General features: G+C 40.2%; 1 protein-coding gene across 8 annotated transcripts in view; it reads left to right on the top strand.

Moving 5' to 3' along the window:
* The window catches only part of MBTD1 (mbt domain containing 1), a 131,951-nt gene that overhangs the window by 103,700 nt on the left and 12,885 nt on the right, over positions 1 to 15,366 (top strand). For 6 of the 8 annotated variants that reach the window (XM_033960511.1, XM_033960510.1, XM_033960512.1 and 3 more), the window contains one exon: positions 2,012 to 2,203. The exons of 1 other annotated variant lie outside the window; for it this stretch is intronic. In XM_033960511.1, coding sequence (XP_033816402.1) covers positions 2,012 to 2,203 — 192 coding nt within the window. Of the gene's footprint in view, positions 1 to 2,011; positions 2,204 to 15,366 lie in introns of those variants that run through there. One more of the 8 variants, XM_033960517.1, reaches the window with a different exon arrangement.

Consider the following 15,366-nt stretch of genomic DNA (forward strand, 5'->3'; position numbering starts at 1 on the left):
GACTTTCGTGGGACTAATCCTGTGAATGTTTTTAACATTCCAATTTGTTTTATAGAAACAAATATTGGATTTTGCATTGCATGGTCTATGCTGCACATAATGTCAACTTCATGGCTTCTGAGCATACCTTGTACTGTATAGTATATGGAAGGCTGCCAGTCTGACACTATTTAGTATGGCACTACAAAGTCTTATTCAGTGGTACCTTGGTTTACGAGCATAATCCATTCCAGGATCATGCTAGTAATCCAAAACGCTAGTTTATCAAAGCAAATGCAAATTCAGAAGATTCATTTCACAACCAAAGTTTGTAATGGTGGCCCAGGGGTGAGTACCTGCCTGCGGGTGCTGCAGTGATTCCAAAGTGGTGCCTTCCTTCCCTCGGGGTCCTCGTGCGGCTGCCCTCCCGCTTTGGCCGATGCCGTCCGTCAGCGCCTCCCGATCCAAGCCGGCCGCCATCCTGAACAAGCATGCGCGCAGCTTCACCTCTCCTCTCCTCTTCTAAGTCAGCCACTGCCCCGACAACACGCTCACCACGTACAAGCACGCAGATCGTCCTGCGTGCTTGTACATGGTGAGCGTGTTGTCGGGGCAGTGGCTGACTTAGGAGAGGAGAGGTGAGGCCACGCGCATGCTCGTTCAGGATGGCGGCCGGCATGGATGGGAGCCAGGAGGCGCTGGCGGACGGCAGAGGCATCGGCCGAAGCGGGAGGGCAGCCGCATGGGGACCCTGAGGTAAGGAAGGCACCACTTTGGAATCGCTGCAGCACCCGCAGGCAGGTACTCAACTCTGTGCCACCATTGCCGAGTGCTCGTTTATCGGGGCAGTTCTCGGTTTACGAGACAAAAGTTTGCTGAGTGTTTTGCTCGTCTTGCAAAACACTCGTAAACCGAGGTACCACTGTATTTCGCATTTTAGCAGTCGGAGTTTCTAGTGATTAATTTTGACCAGTGATTGCTTCAGTGATTTCACCAGATCTCTACAGGTCTGCAATCCTTGAATGATTGGGCTCGCTCGTTCATCTCTGTTGATGCTGCATGTCTGATTACTGAAATTTTCATATGCAAAATTAGGTAGGGATTATTATTTTGAAAAAGTGCTAATATGATGTATAAATGTTTGTTGGGGGGGAGCCTGAACTGCTTCTTTAGCACTTAATGATTGCTGTTGACTAGCTATAAAACATATTAATTCTAAGGTTTAATAGATCCTCTTTATAACAAACAGGTTAGGAAGCAGTAACATTTTATGAGGGATTATATTGTTGAATTTAACTGCTTTGAAAAAAGCAATACTCGAATTAAATTAGAAACTACACTTTTGTTATAAAGAGGAAAGTCTGTAAGGTAGGGCTGTTGTAGACCTTCATAGTACCCCTTTAAAGTAACAGGCTTAATTAGTTTTTCGATGTGTGTATGTGAGAGGGGGGCATTATGAGCCATGCAGCATGTTTTCCATAGGAGACTTCTAGTAATAATATGTAAAAACAAAAATGTAAGTCATCGTGTGTTTAGTGGTAATAACATATGCGCATAGCTTTCTACTTATATATGGGGAAAATGAATCCTCTTGTCTGTAAAATGTCAAGCCTGGTATAGAAATCTGGCATTCATCAATATTGACAGAATGTTTTTCTCCTCTTTCCAACCAAAGCCCTAAATTTATTTTTCACGGAGATATTTTGGAGAGTGTGGTAGAGAAGCAGCACAGCTGAAATGTCACATTTCAATGTTCTGATCCCAAAATATTAAGATATAATTCTGGATCCCTATCTAACATTGTTTCAAATTAGCTATTTGAGTAGGAAACTTGTTCGACTCACAATAGTAAGGACTAACTTCACTTGCTTTGTGCATCAAACAGCATTTTATTTTGTAAAATGCTTGCTGAGGTTGAGACCACAGTCCTGTTTATCACCATGCGATACAGGGTCTTTAATTTTTCATTCTCTGATGAACTTTTCCCCCAAGGTTTAAGTGAAAGCTTACCATAGTCTGGCTTGATATTTAGAGAGGAAGATGCCAGTTGGGAAGAAGCCTGTCAGTTTGACGAGCCTGCCCATGACAGGTGGGCTGCGGAGGAGTTTCTCTGGTGATGAAGAGTTGACTCCTCCTCCATATCGAACCCTTCCAGCACAGACAGCCCCAGAGGCCTTCCAGCCTCCCAGCACTAGCCGAGAGTTCAGTCCCAGCCTCAAAACAGGTAACTAGTTGCATCAGTGTCTCAGATCTGTGGCTTACTAGGGGAGGTTGGGAGGAGGAAAACATGGTCTGGCAATAGTTATGCTGATTCCATTGTTGGTTTTTATTTATTCATTTTTAGCCAACCTCATACGCTATCAAGTTCAGTGATAAATGCCATCAGTTCATTGAGTGGATCATATGGTTATAGAATGCATCAGAACTTTGCATTAAGACATTAATAATAATAATAATCCACAGCAGTAAACAAAATGATGTGATGGTGTTCCTGCCTCGAAGGGCTTATAGTCAGTCTTAGCAAAGAGAAGGTTATAACTTACTGAAGGTTACACACCACAGTATGGTAGATGGCTAGAGGAATCAAATTAAAGTCTTTGAAATTATAGCTCTAATCTAACTATTCATTTGCACTGCCAGGCCTAAACAATGTGAAATTCCTTTCTCCCAGGAAAGTTCATTCCAGCTGGAATGCCTTACCTTAAAACAGAGTAGGTTCCCCATTGCACAAAATTAGACTTCTGTGGTCTTTTATATCCTCTTTGTCCGGATCCAACTCTGAACTATGTTCTGTAAATAAAATGTAAAAGATATATTTAAAAACTTGGGTAACCTTACCAGAGCTATTAGCATTACCTGTAGTGCTGGGCAATATTTCAGGATGGCTTGAAACACTAATATCAGGTGAAAACACGCTAGCCTGGTGTTAAATAGGACCGCATTGAAATGTACCACTACAGCAAGATGCTGCTAGAGATAAATTATAGCTTGTCCTCGTGAAGTTAGGGCAGACACAAATAAATTTTCTTCTCTCGAATAATTATATTTTAGCCCATATATCTCAGAAGTATTTAATATGAAGAAACACAAGCTTTAACACATCCTGAAAACAGATGACGACAAGAATTTATTATTTCTATAGCGCTACTCAATTTTCCTGATGATTTATAATTTACTAGCATTTTCAAAACACTGAAACACCCAATTTCAATAATAAAGTTTTGTCTATCTGGCAGGGGTGTCAAAGTCCCTCCTCGAGGGCCGCAATCCAGTCGGGTTTTCAGGATTTCCCTAATGAATATGTATGAGATCTATTTGCATGCACTGCTTTCATTGTATGCTAATAAATCTCATGCATATTCATTGGGGAAATCCTGAAAACCCGACTGGATTGCGGCTTTGAGGAGGGACTTTGACACCCCTGTGTTAAAGTAATGGATAATCGAGTATCTATGTTGATACACTTAAAACTTTTTCTTTTTTTCAAATTATTTATACTTTTGTGCTGTGTTAAATTCTTCAGTAGATAAGCACTGAATTGTGTTGGCTTGCTGTTTGATGTCTCTCTAAAAGCGTCTTCTATCCTCTGAGTTCTCAAAAGTATGCTTTTGTTCAGATATAAATTTCACAATGGATCAAAGTCTACATGAAGAATTTTAAATTAGTTAAAAAGAATACAAGCTGAATATCCAAAAAAATCAAAAAAATAACCAACAAATATTCAGAATAAAGCTGCTAATAGTGGAAGGAAACAGGCTGAAAGGCAAGTAACTAACATGGAGAAAAAGACCTCAGTGTTTCAAGGAAACAACCAAGAAACTATATGTTCAGTTATAAACTGCCATACAAAACACATCCCAGGTCAAAAAACTCCATGGAAAAGATTCATAAAGATACAGTTTAAAATACACAAGTTAAACTGCAAAAAAACAGCAAAAAACTGTAAAAACTTGCACTTATCTTCCATTCATCTCCCACAAGCAGTGGAAATAAATATCCGTTGCTCCAATACGGAACCAGACACACTTTTCAAAGAATGAACTCAGTATTCCCGACAGCCCTGTTTCGCCAAGTGGCTGCGTCAGGGGAATATTTCCCGTGGAAGATTTTTTGAAGCAGTTGCTCTCTTTCTAAAGATATTCCCCTGACGCAGCCACTTGGCGAAACAGGGCCTGTCGGGAATACTGAGTTCATTCTTTGAAAAGTGTGTCTGGTTCCGTATTGGAGCAACGGATATTTATTTCCACTGCTTGTGGGAGATGAATGGAAGATAAGTGCAAGTTTTTACAGTTTTTTTGCAGTTTAACTTGTGTATTTTAAACTGTATCTTTATGAATCTTTTCCATGGAGTTTTTTGACCTGGGATGTGTTTTGTATGACAGTTTATAACTGAACATATAGTTTCTTGGTTGTTTCCTTGAAACACAGGTCTTTTTCTCCATGTTAGTTACTTGCCTTTCAGCCTGTTTCCTTCCACTATTAGCAGCTTTATTCTGAATATTTGTTGGTTATTTTTTTGAATTTTAAATTAGGACAGGCAGAGCAGTAGACATTTGCTTAATGTTTAAATGGCATTTGACTGCCATCCATTGAAAACTATACACCACTCTGGGTAGATTTTTAATCTGAAAGAGTGATTTATAAAATGCTGAAAAAAAAATGTTCTTGACTTTTATATTAAAATGGGTGTGCTGCAGCAATGACAAAAGAGGAGCACAAGAGATGAGGGGGGGAAGACAGCAACCTCTGCCAGCCTCAACAGCAGCAGGAAAATTGAGAATATAAAAAAGAATATCAGGAACGGGGGGGGGGGGTGACAGAGAAAGTTCATTCTTGTGGTTAATCTTAGTGTAGGACAGGGGTCGGCAATTCCTGTCCTCAAGAGCCAGAGCCAGGTCAGGTTTTCAGGATATCCACAATAAATATGCATGAGATAGATTTGCATCTCAAGGAGGCAGTGCATGCAAATCCATCTCATACATGCCGTTTCCACTCATTTCCCCTCATTTGCTTACGTGGATCGGAATTGGATCGGCCACAAGGTTAGTGAATCGTGTCGGGGTCGCAAACCGATCAGTACATGATCGGTAAGTTTTGTGAATTTAGCCCAAAGTCATTAAGATACCGTGGACTTAGTAGGTTTTCAGCTTGGAGAAGAGACGACTCAGGGGTGATATGATAGAGGTCTATAAAATAATGAGTGGAGTGGAAAGGGTAGATGTGACTCGCTTGTTCACTCTTTCCAAAAATACTAGGACTAGGGGACATTCGAAGAAGCTGCTGAGTAGTAGATTTAAAACAACCAGAGAAAATATTTCTTCACACAATGTGTAATTTAAACTCTCAAATTCGTTGCCAGTGAATGTGGTGAAATCAGTTAGTGTAACAGAGTTTAAAAAACATTTGGATAATTTCCTAAAAGAGAAGTCCATGGGCTATTATTGAGATGGCTTGGGGAAATCCACTGCTTATTCTTAGGCTAAGCAGCATAAAATCTGTTTTACTACTTGAGATCTAGCTAGGTATTTGGGACCTGGGTGGGCCACTGTTGGAAACAGGATGCTGGGCTTGATGGACCTTTTGTCCGTCCCAATATGGCAGTTCTTATGTGGGTCAAGTATAGGACAATCAAGCCGTCATGACATCACTGATGAGTTTGGTTCTTAGGCATTGTTGGGATGAGGCCTTATGACATCACAATCTCAGCTCTGGAATGTTGCTACTCTTTGGGTTTCTGCCAGGTATTTGGGACCTGGGTTGGCCACTGTTGTAAACAAGATACTGGGTTTGATGGACCTTTGGTCCGTCCCAATATGGCAATTCTTAAGTTCTTATGTAATAAACTACAGTAAATGAATCTTGCATTGATGAATGAAATTAGTCGTCTAACTCAAAACTGGCAAAAAGTGAACCGAGTAAGTTTTGGAAGCATGCTTTTTCAATTTGGAATGTTTCACTTATTTTTAATTCATATGTACAGTCATCAGTGCCGTGCATTTTGGTAGCACCACTTAAGGAGGAATTCATCAACGGGTGGTTACTGCGTTAGCATGCACTAATTGCCTTAATACTCTAACAGTGAGCGCACTCTAAACCAGGGATCTCAAAGTCCCTCCTCGAGGGCCACAATCCAGTCGTGTTTTCAGGATTTCCCCCATGAATATGCATTGAAAGCGGTGCATGCACATAGATCTCACGCATATTCATGGGGGAAATCCTGAAAACCCGACTGGATTGCGGCCCTCGAGGAGGGACTTTGAGACCCCTGCTCTAAACACTAAAGATGCCCATTATATTCCTATGGACTTCATTAACGTTTAGTGCATGCTAACACAGTAGAACCTGTTGATGAATGTCCCCAATAATATCCACATAAGCTGCATACAAACATATAAAGAACGATTCTATAACAGATGCTTACACTTACATTTGTGTTACACATGTGAATGTACAGACTCTGACTGATGCATGTATGTGATTACATACACAGCTAAATGTCAATATTCTGCTTAGACGTTATACATTGATAGTGCCTGACTTCCATAACACGTAAATGGAAGGGTAGGGGCGTACACAGTGGAGCAGGGTGGGGCTCATAGCGATACATGTTACGTACAGAATACCCTAAGTCAGGGCTGCCCAAGTCCACTCCTCGAGATCTACTGGCAGGCCAGGTTTTCAGGATATCCACAATGAGCATGCATGGAAGGCAGGCAAATCTCTCTCATGCATGTTCATTGTGGATATCCTGAAAACCTGGCCTGTCAGTAGATCTCGAGGAGCGGACTTGGGCAGCCCTGCCTTAAGTTATACAGGCAGCTTCTGCATTTAGACACCGGGACATAGCCTGCACTTAATTTTGGAGGGGACCCAGGGGTGGACTGAAAGGGCCAAGCATTTTCTCTCCCCCCATCTTCCCAGCCATCGCAGCTGCCAAATACCTTTGCTGACCAGGATGCTCAGGCCGCGCCCACTGAAGAGATTCGCCACTAGAGCTCTCCACTCATGCTGCTTGAACAGCAAGGAAACCGGCAAGTGCTCTGGCCTCCCATGCCATCACTTCTGCGCATACTCAATTTTAACGCATGAACTGAGCATGTGCAGAAGTCCTGGCATCAATGGCTGGAACACCCTGCCAACTTCCTGCTGTTCAGCAGCAGCAACCGGGGCTCCAGCGGTGAATCTCTTTGGCTGGCGTGGTTCAGTCATTCCTGCTACCTGTGCAGCTGGTGCCAAAGGTTTGAAGGGGGCCTGAGCCCAAAGTGAGGGGCCCAGGCTCTATGGCTGGTATAATTGTGGTTGCCCAAATGATACTAGTTTACGCTAGTATTCTATAATGGAACCTAGGTGCCCAGGTTCCATTATAGAACAGCTTGAACTATGTGGAATCAGGACACCTAAATAAAGGTGCCCAGTTATAGAATTGTCCCTGTAACTTACATGTTTAGAGGATTGTTTTTTAACGGCGCCTCTATTCTATAAAGGAAAGTAGAATTAGAAAATTCTAGTATAACCAGATATAGATGCATCTCTGCAGTTTGGTGAGAGTAGTTTTGCCACCCATAGAATTGGCGTAAATGCTCATGCCTCGGATTGCTGATCTTAAATGGGAAAATCTCTGGCTAAGAATTATTTGGCCCTGAAATTGAGCATATAGTAGGAGGGATGGGCTACAGGGTGGAGATAAACCAGGATTGTTAGAAAGCCTCTCTAACAATATACAGTTTGATATACTCTATATACTCGAATATAAATCTAGATTTTGGGGCAAAAAATAGTCCAAAAATGGGGGTCTCGGTTTATATTCTTGTTTTACTACTTGGCATTTCTATAGTGTTGCTAGAAATACACAGCACTGTACATTAACATAGTAACATAGTAGATGACGGCAGATAAAGACCCGAATGGTCCATCCAGTCTGCCCAACCTGATTCAATTTAAATTTTTTAACTTTTTCTTCTTAGCTATTTCTGGGCAAGAAACCAAAGCTTTACCCTGTACTGTGCTTGGGTTCCAACTGCCGAAATCTCTGTTAAGACTTACTCCAGCCCATCTACATCCTCCCAGCCATTGAAGCTCTCCCCAGCCCATCCTCCACCAAACGGCCATATACAGACACAGACCGTGCAAGTCTGCCCAGTACTGGCCTTAGTTCAATATTTAATCTTATTTTCTGATTCTAGATCCTTTGTGTTCATCCCACGCTTCTTTGAACTCAGTTACAGTTTTACTCTCCACCACCTCTCTCGGGAGCGCATTCCAGGCAACCACCACCCTCTCTGTAAAGTAGAATTTCCTAACATTGCCTTTGAATCTACCACCCCTCAACCTCAAATTATGTCCTCTGGTTTTATCATTTTCCTTTCTCTGAAAAATATTTTGTTCTACGTTAATACCCTTCAAGTATTTGAACGTCTGAATCATTAAACATGTAAGAGATGAACCTTGCTTAATAAGCTTATAATCTAATTAAGACAGACAAATAGGGGTTAGGGAAATTCTCACAGAGGGAATAATAACAGACATGGATCCATCTCAGGTCCCTCCCCAGGCCTCCTTTAAACTTTGCTGGTCCAGTAGTGAGCCAGGGCAAGAGCAATCCTATGATCCTTCCCTGTACAGTCTCACTACTCAAAATGGCTGCCAAAATTCCCACAGTAACCTTGTGAGACTACCGTGAGTTCGGTTTATATTTGAGTCAACTTTTTTTCCCTCTTTTTTGTGGGGAAAAACTTACCCCGGTTTATATTTCAATAGGCTTATATTTGAGTATATACAGTACTAGCTCTCTGTGCTACAATCAAAGCACTTTACATATTCTATAAAGGTACTTATTTTGAACCTGGGGCAATGGAGGATTAAGTTAGGATGAAAACTTGTATCATAAACTTGTACTGTGTAATTATGGCAAATCTATTTCAAATTATAACCTGTTAAGTGTATATTATGTATGTTTAACCTGTAGCCCGTTTTGAGCTCTTTGGGGAAAACGAGATAGAAAATGAATTAAATAAATAAATGCCAGACATACGCACGTAATTTATATAAAATATGCAAGTGTTTACAGAACTGCGCTTAGATGTGATCTCGACATTTTACATGTGTAAATGACCATCTCTGGAAGAAGGTGACTAAAGTCTCCAGAAACAAAAAGAATCCATCCTTTTATATGAACAAATTTTTAAAATTTGCAGAAGTTCAAACGTGTAACATTTGCAGGCTGCTTATGGTCCACAACATGAAAAATTCTCAACATATTGGATTCGCTACTTCAGTTACCTTTTTCCAGAGACGGTCACATATGTGCACTCATATGTAAATATATGCAGGCATTTTAATCATTTAAACACATAATTGGCACATAAATGCTAGCTAGATTTGGACAATTTCCTGGAAGAAAAGTCCATAGTCTATTATTGAGAAAGACATGGGGGAAGCCACTGCTTGCCCTGGATCGGTAGCATGGAATGTTGCTACTCTTTGAGATTCTAGAATCTTGTTACTCTCTGGGATTCCGGAATCTTGCTATTCTTTGAGATTCTGTAAGGAATGTTGCTACTCTTTGGGATTCTAGAATCTTGTTATTCTCTGGGATTCTGGAATCTTGCTATTCTTTGAGATTCTGTATGGAATGTTGCTACTCTTTGGGATTCTAGAATCTTGTTACTCTCTGGGATTCCGGAATCTTGCTATTCTTTGAGATTCTGTATGGAATGTTGCTACTCTTTGGAATTCTAGAATCTTGTTACTCTCTGGGATTCCGGAATCTTGCTATTCTTTGAGATTCTGTAAGGAATGTTGCTACTCTTTGGGATTCTAGAATCTTGTTATTCTCTGGGATTCTGGAATCTTGCTATTCTTTGAGATTCTGTATAGACTGTTGCTACTCCTTGGGGTTCTGGAATCTTTTGTTACTCTTTTGGATTCCGGAATCTTGCTATGCTTTGAGATTCTGTATGGAATGTTGCTACTCTTTGGGTTTTGGCCAGGTACTAGTGACCTGGATTGACCACCGTGAGAACGGGCTACTGGACTTGATGGAACATTGGTCTGACCCAGTAAGGCTATTCTTTTTTTAATATTCTTTATTCATTTTTAACACTTTCAATAAGTGAAAACAGTAAAGAAGAAATTTTACACATTAAACAACACTTAATATCCTTAAATGACTTAAACAGAGTAATATCCCTCCCCCACCCCACATTATCAATCAAATTATCCATTGGTTCTCAGAACTTATAATAAGTACCCTATAACAAATATGTCCTATTCATATATTAAACATTTAGAAACTGTTATCAGAACCCAAAAAATACCCTTCCCCTCCCAAACCCTCAAGAAAGATAAGAATTCATTTAAGAACCTATATTCCCACCCTCCCCTGGATATGCATTAATAGGTCAACAAAAACAAACTATAATAATTCTACAAAAGACATCAATGGGCCCCATATTAATTTGAAATTTTTCGTGTTCCCTGACAAATCAGCATTCATTTTCTCATATTTATAGTTTAAACATAAACAGTAAGGCTATTCTTATGTTCTAGTGGTTGAATATCGATCCCCAGCATGTTTGTTAAGAGAAGTGAGTCCATGATGAGACCAAAATGGTGAGCTGTAATTAGTTGAGTTGTTCTCTTGCGAGGAATGTTTGAACTTGTCAGTTTTAGAAAGTGTCTGAAGGTAGAGCATGCCAGACCATTTTAGGAGTTTGGTATTGGCCCAGTGGAATGCACATAGTGTCTGCAAAAAGAACATAACACACTGTCATCATCAAAAGGCAGATCTTCTCTAGCGCTGGACCGATGTTAGTTCCTTACAAGGATGTCATCTCTGATGACTTAATGTGGTTTCTTGTTTCCTCTACTGAATGGTGCATTTGCAGCTATTCCTTTTTCTGGTTCGAACATGTGTAAGCTACCATTTTATTGGTTTGCGGTATTTCAAGCAAGCAGTTTTAGTGAAGTGAGCAAGTTATTTCAGAAGATAATTGATGCCACAATGATTTCTAGCTCATTTTCAATTGTTGGACCATGACTGTGGAATGCCCTTCCCAGTACGGTAAAGCCTTGGTTTGTGAGCATAATTCGTTCCAGAAGCATGCTTTATAATTCAAAGCACTCGTATATCAAAGCGAATTTCCCCATAGGAAATAATGGAAACTCGGACGATTCGTTCCACAACCCAAAAATTTTAATACAAAATAATATACATACTTGTATTGCAAGACCTCGCTCATTTACACTCCCGCAGCGTCAGAGAGAGAAGAACCATCGGCTAAGTTGTCATGATGTGACGCGTGTATATTGTATGTACTCGTATTGCAAGACTTTGTATGTACTCGTATTGCAAGACTTTGCTTGTTTAGAACGGTCATTACACTTCTGCAGCGTCAGAGAGAGAAGAACCATTGGCTCAGTTGTGATGTGTGTATACTATGAGTACTTGTATTGCAAGACATTGCTTGTATATCAAGTTAAAATTTAATAAAATGTTTTGCTTGTCTTGCAAAACGCTTGCAAACCAAGTTACTTGCAATCCAAGATTTTACTGTACTTTGCAATCTTGTACAACAGTTTAAAAAACATCTGAAAACCCATCTTTTTATGAAAGCCTTCCTGATTGCCTAAGTCTGAGAAGCCTTTAATATACTTCAGCTGAGCTCCCAGTAATTGATTTTGTTGTGATGTCTTATTTGAGCATTTAATTGATATGAATGTTTGTATTGTGTATGTATATTTTTGTAAGCCACTTAGGGCTTCTTTTACAAAGGTGTGCTAGCGTTTTTAGCGCACGCGCAGGATTAGCGCACGCTAGCTGAAAAATTACCGCCTGCTTAAAAGGAGGCAGTGGCAGCGCATGCGGCATTTTAGCACTGCTTAGTAAAAGGAGCCCTTAGTTGTAGACAGGGTATAAATGAATTTTTTTTTTTTAAAAAATACATTTTAGAACTGCCTTAAAAGCATGTGCAAATTTTGCTGGATTTTTAATGTGAAAATTTATAATTATCTTTTACGCCTGCTAAATTTTACGCCTGCTAAATTTGCACATATTTGAATATCACTGGAAGGTGAAAATTTCCAACATAGCCTTGCACTCTGTTTTGTATAATATGCGTGTTCGTGCTTTGAGCAGAAAAGAAGATTTACTGAAAAACTGCACAAACGACTTTTTTGTTAGTTTGGTTTGGTCCTTTAAATCCAGCATTATACTGTATTAGACTCTGGTGAATCTCTTTCAGTGGATAATTCTTCTAGTGTCCTCAGGGTTATTTGGGACTCTATTGACCTATCAACCTCAAATCAATAATCTGGTTAAAAAATATCTGTTAAATCTACGCTGCTTGAGAGACCAGTACGCTGTTTATTTGATATAAGTCACTTTGCAATATTGGTTCAATCTTTTTTATTACAACTTGACTATTGTAATTCTGTCTGTGGTGGAATAAGTGTGGGTACCCTCAAGCATTTATAGTTGATCCAAAATACAGCCGCCCGTTTTATATTTAATAAGACTAAATTTGACCTTGTTTCTTCCCTTTTGGAGAGAAGCTCCTTTGGCTGCCACTTCAAGCTGGGATTGATTTTAAATGCTTGTGTCTTATTTTAAAAAGGTTTCATGGTATGGCCCCTAACATAATTGTGTCATTGGTTTCTCTTTTCCTCTGGAAATGTAACTCGTAGGTCATCTCATAGAAGAGAAAATGGTAAAACTAGAGGGTATAATCTGAGGTTGCAGGGAGGAAGACTTTTGTTAACCGGTTCGAGTCCCTCTGGGAATGACCCGGTATATAAGACTAAGGATTGGATTGGAGCAATGTTAGGAAATTATTTTTCACAGAGAGAGTGGTAGATGCCTGGAATGCCCTCCCGAGGGAAGTGGTGGAGAGGAAAACAGTGATGGAATTCAAAAAAGCGTGGAATAAACATAAAGGATCTCTAATTAGAAAACAAAGGATGTAAATTAAGGAACTAGGGCCGGTGCTGGACAGACTTGCGCAGTCTGTGTCCCATGTGTGGTGATTTGGGGTGGGATGGGCTGGGGAGGGCATCAATGGGATCGCCAGAAACACGGAAAATTGGGATATCGCTGGCCAGTCTTATGGAAGGATATCCTGCAAACGGGATGGTTGGATAGGCTGGAGAGAGCTTGGACGGCAACTTCAGCATTTGGAGCCTAGGACAATGCCAGGTGGACTTTGCAGTCTGTTTTCCAGGCGTATCAAAGAAGAGACAAGTTAATTTAATCATTAATTTTTGATGGATATGATTGGTGTGCAGACTGGATGGACTGTTCAGGTATTTATCTGCTGTCATTTATTATGTTACATTGATTTTTCTATCTTTTAAGGGTGTTCATTTTAAGATACTTCTGGAACATTCCTCCTATGTTGTTGTTTCTCTTGTGGAACAATTTGCCTATTTTTTAATATATATATTTTAATTCTTATTATTTCTTTCATAGACATTTGAAGAACCTGCTTTTCCAGAGATTTTATGGTGCTTGACGTTAATTATTTTATTTCACAGCTCTTACCTAATGTTCCAGTTTTAGAATTTATTAAGTGGAGGAGTGGCCTACTGGTTAGAGCAACTGCCTCAGCACTCTGAGGTTGTGAGTTCGATTCATACTGCAGCTCCTTAACACTTCATTGTCCCATATAGACCACTTTGATTGTGTAAACCACACAAAAAAAGTGGTCTACAAGTCCCATCCCCTTTACCCTATATTTTGTTAACCACATCAAGTTCTATTGTTTAGGGATGATATATAAGAATGAGGATTAGATTAGTTTAGATTATACTGTGGCTGTAAAGTTAGTGAGCGGGACCCGGAAGTGACGTCAGAGGAAGAGCCAACGCAGATAACGAGTTGGTAATGCAGCTTGCGTCCTGGAAGTTAAGAGATAAGGGGTAGGGAAGGAGGTGGTGCATGGTGGGAGGAGAAGTGGGAAGGAGCAGGGGGTGGAGAGGAGGAGGGGTATCGGCACCCTCACCAAGACAGTGTCCGGGGCAGACCGCCCCTCCCCCTTACTACACCACTGGGCTAACCCATACAGAGTGGATGCTGCAGATGGGCAGAATGGATGGGTCATTTGCCATCATGTTTCTATGTTTCATTGGTACAGCCCTGGCAGCTGAATTGGCCATGTTTATTTGCTGTCATTTGCCATGTTACTATCAAACTTCGAACAACTCTTTACTTGGCATTTTCAAACTTTGATTTGAGTACACATCAAACAATTTTTTGTTGTAAATATAGCAGGTCAATAAACTGCTTTTTAAGATGAAGAACCAGGATTTTAAACCTCAAACTGGCAGCCAGTGAGAGTTTTTGTTTGTTTTATTAATGGCATTACAAAATCCCTAGGGCGGAGCTTCCAAACTATAAAGTCAGGGCTCCAGATGGGGTCACAACCATGGTGGGCTTTCCACAGATGCACCATTATTTTGCATTCCTGAGGATCACACAATTTTATTTGGTCATGATCATTTGGTATCAACCACAAAAAGATTGATAAGCACTGCCCTAGGACCTAACCTCTGCATTATTCTAGCTGCTAATGTTTTGTAATAACTTAAAAACATTTTTAGTTTTATATTTGGAAGGCAAGCATACATCTGCCAAAAAGGAAATAAGAATTTTTTTTAAATGCAATAAAATTAGCCTGTGAGTTGATGAGCTTCAAGATCATGCTTGTTAAACTTGATGGGAAAAAAAAGTACAATTCTTACTTTGCAGAAGAGAAACAGGAGAAGAACAGAAACAACAAAAAGCAGAGACGGTCAGAGATAATGATGTTACTAGTCAGTGGTCTCAAACTCACGGCCCAGGGGCCACATGTGGCCCCCCCAGGTACTATTTTGAGGCCCTCGGTATGTTTATCGTAATCACAAAAGTAAAATAAAACAGTTTCTTGATCATCTGTCTCTTTAGCTATAAATGACAATATTATTATTAAGACTTGGCCAAAAGGAAAGATTTATAAACTATGAAGAGTTTTACCTCATGCAAAATTGTCATTTCTTTAATAAGACATTAACTATTTTTTCTGCGGCCCTCCAAGGACCTACGAATCCAAAATGCGGCCCTGCAAAGGGTTTGAGTTTGAGACCACTGCTCTAGGTCAACAATAAAATTAATAACCAGAGTGTAGATCCAGTGGCATCATCTGCTTTGCTGTTTCTTTATTCTCACGTGCAACAGGGTTGGCTTCTCATTTTCTGACATCTGGAAATATGCATCGTAACTCAACATTTAATACCTAATTGCTGCTTGTTGTTAGATTGCCATTTTTATGTGCCCTTTTCCTTTCTGGGGACACGACTGCTGGATTTGAAACCTGTGTTCAGGCTATTTCTCTTTCAGGTACAGTAAGTAGATTC

Source organism: Geotrypetes seraphini, chromosome 10, assembly GCF_902459505.1.
Source record: "Geotrypetes seraphini chromosome 10, aGeoSer1.1, whole genome shotgun sequence".
In the NCBI taxonomy this organism is placed as follows: domain Eukaryota; kingdom Metazoa; phylum Chordata; class Amphibia; order Gymnophiona; family Dermophiidae; genus Geotrypetes; species Geotrypetes seraphini.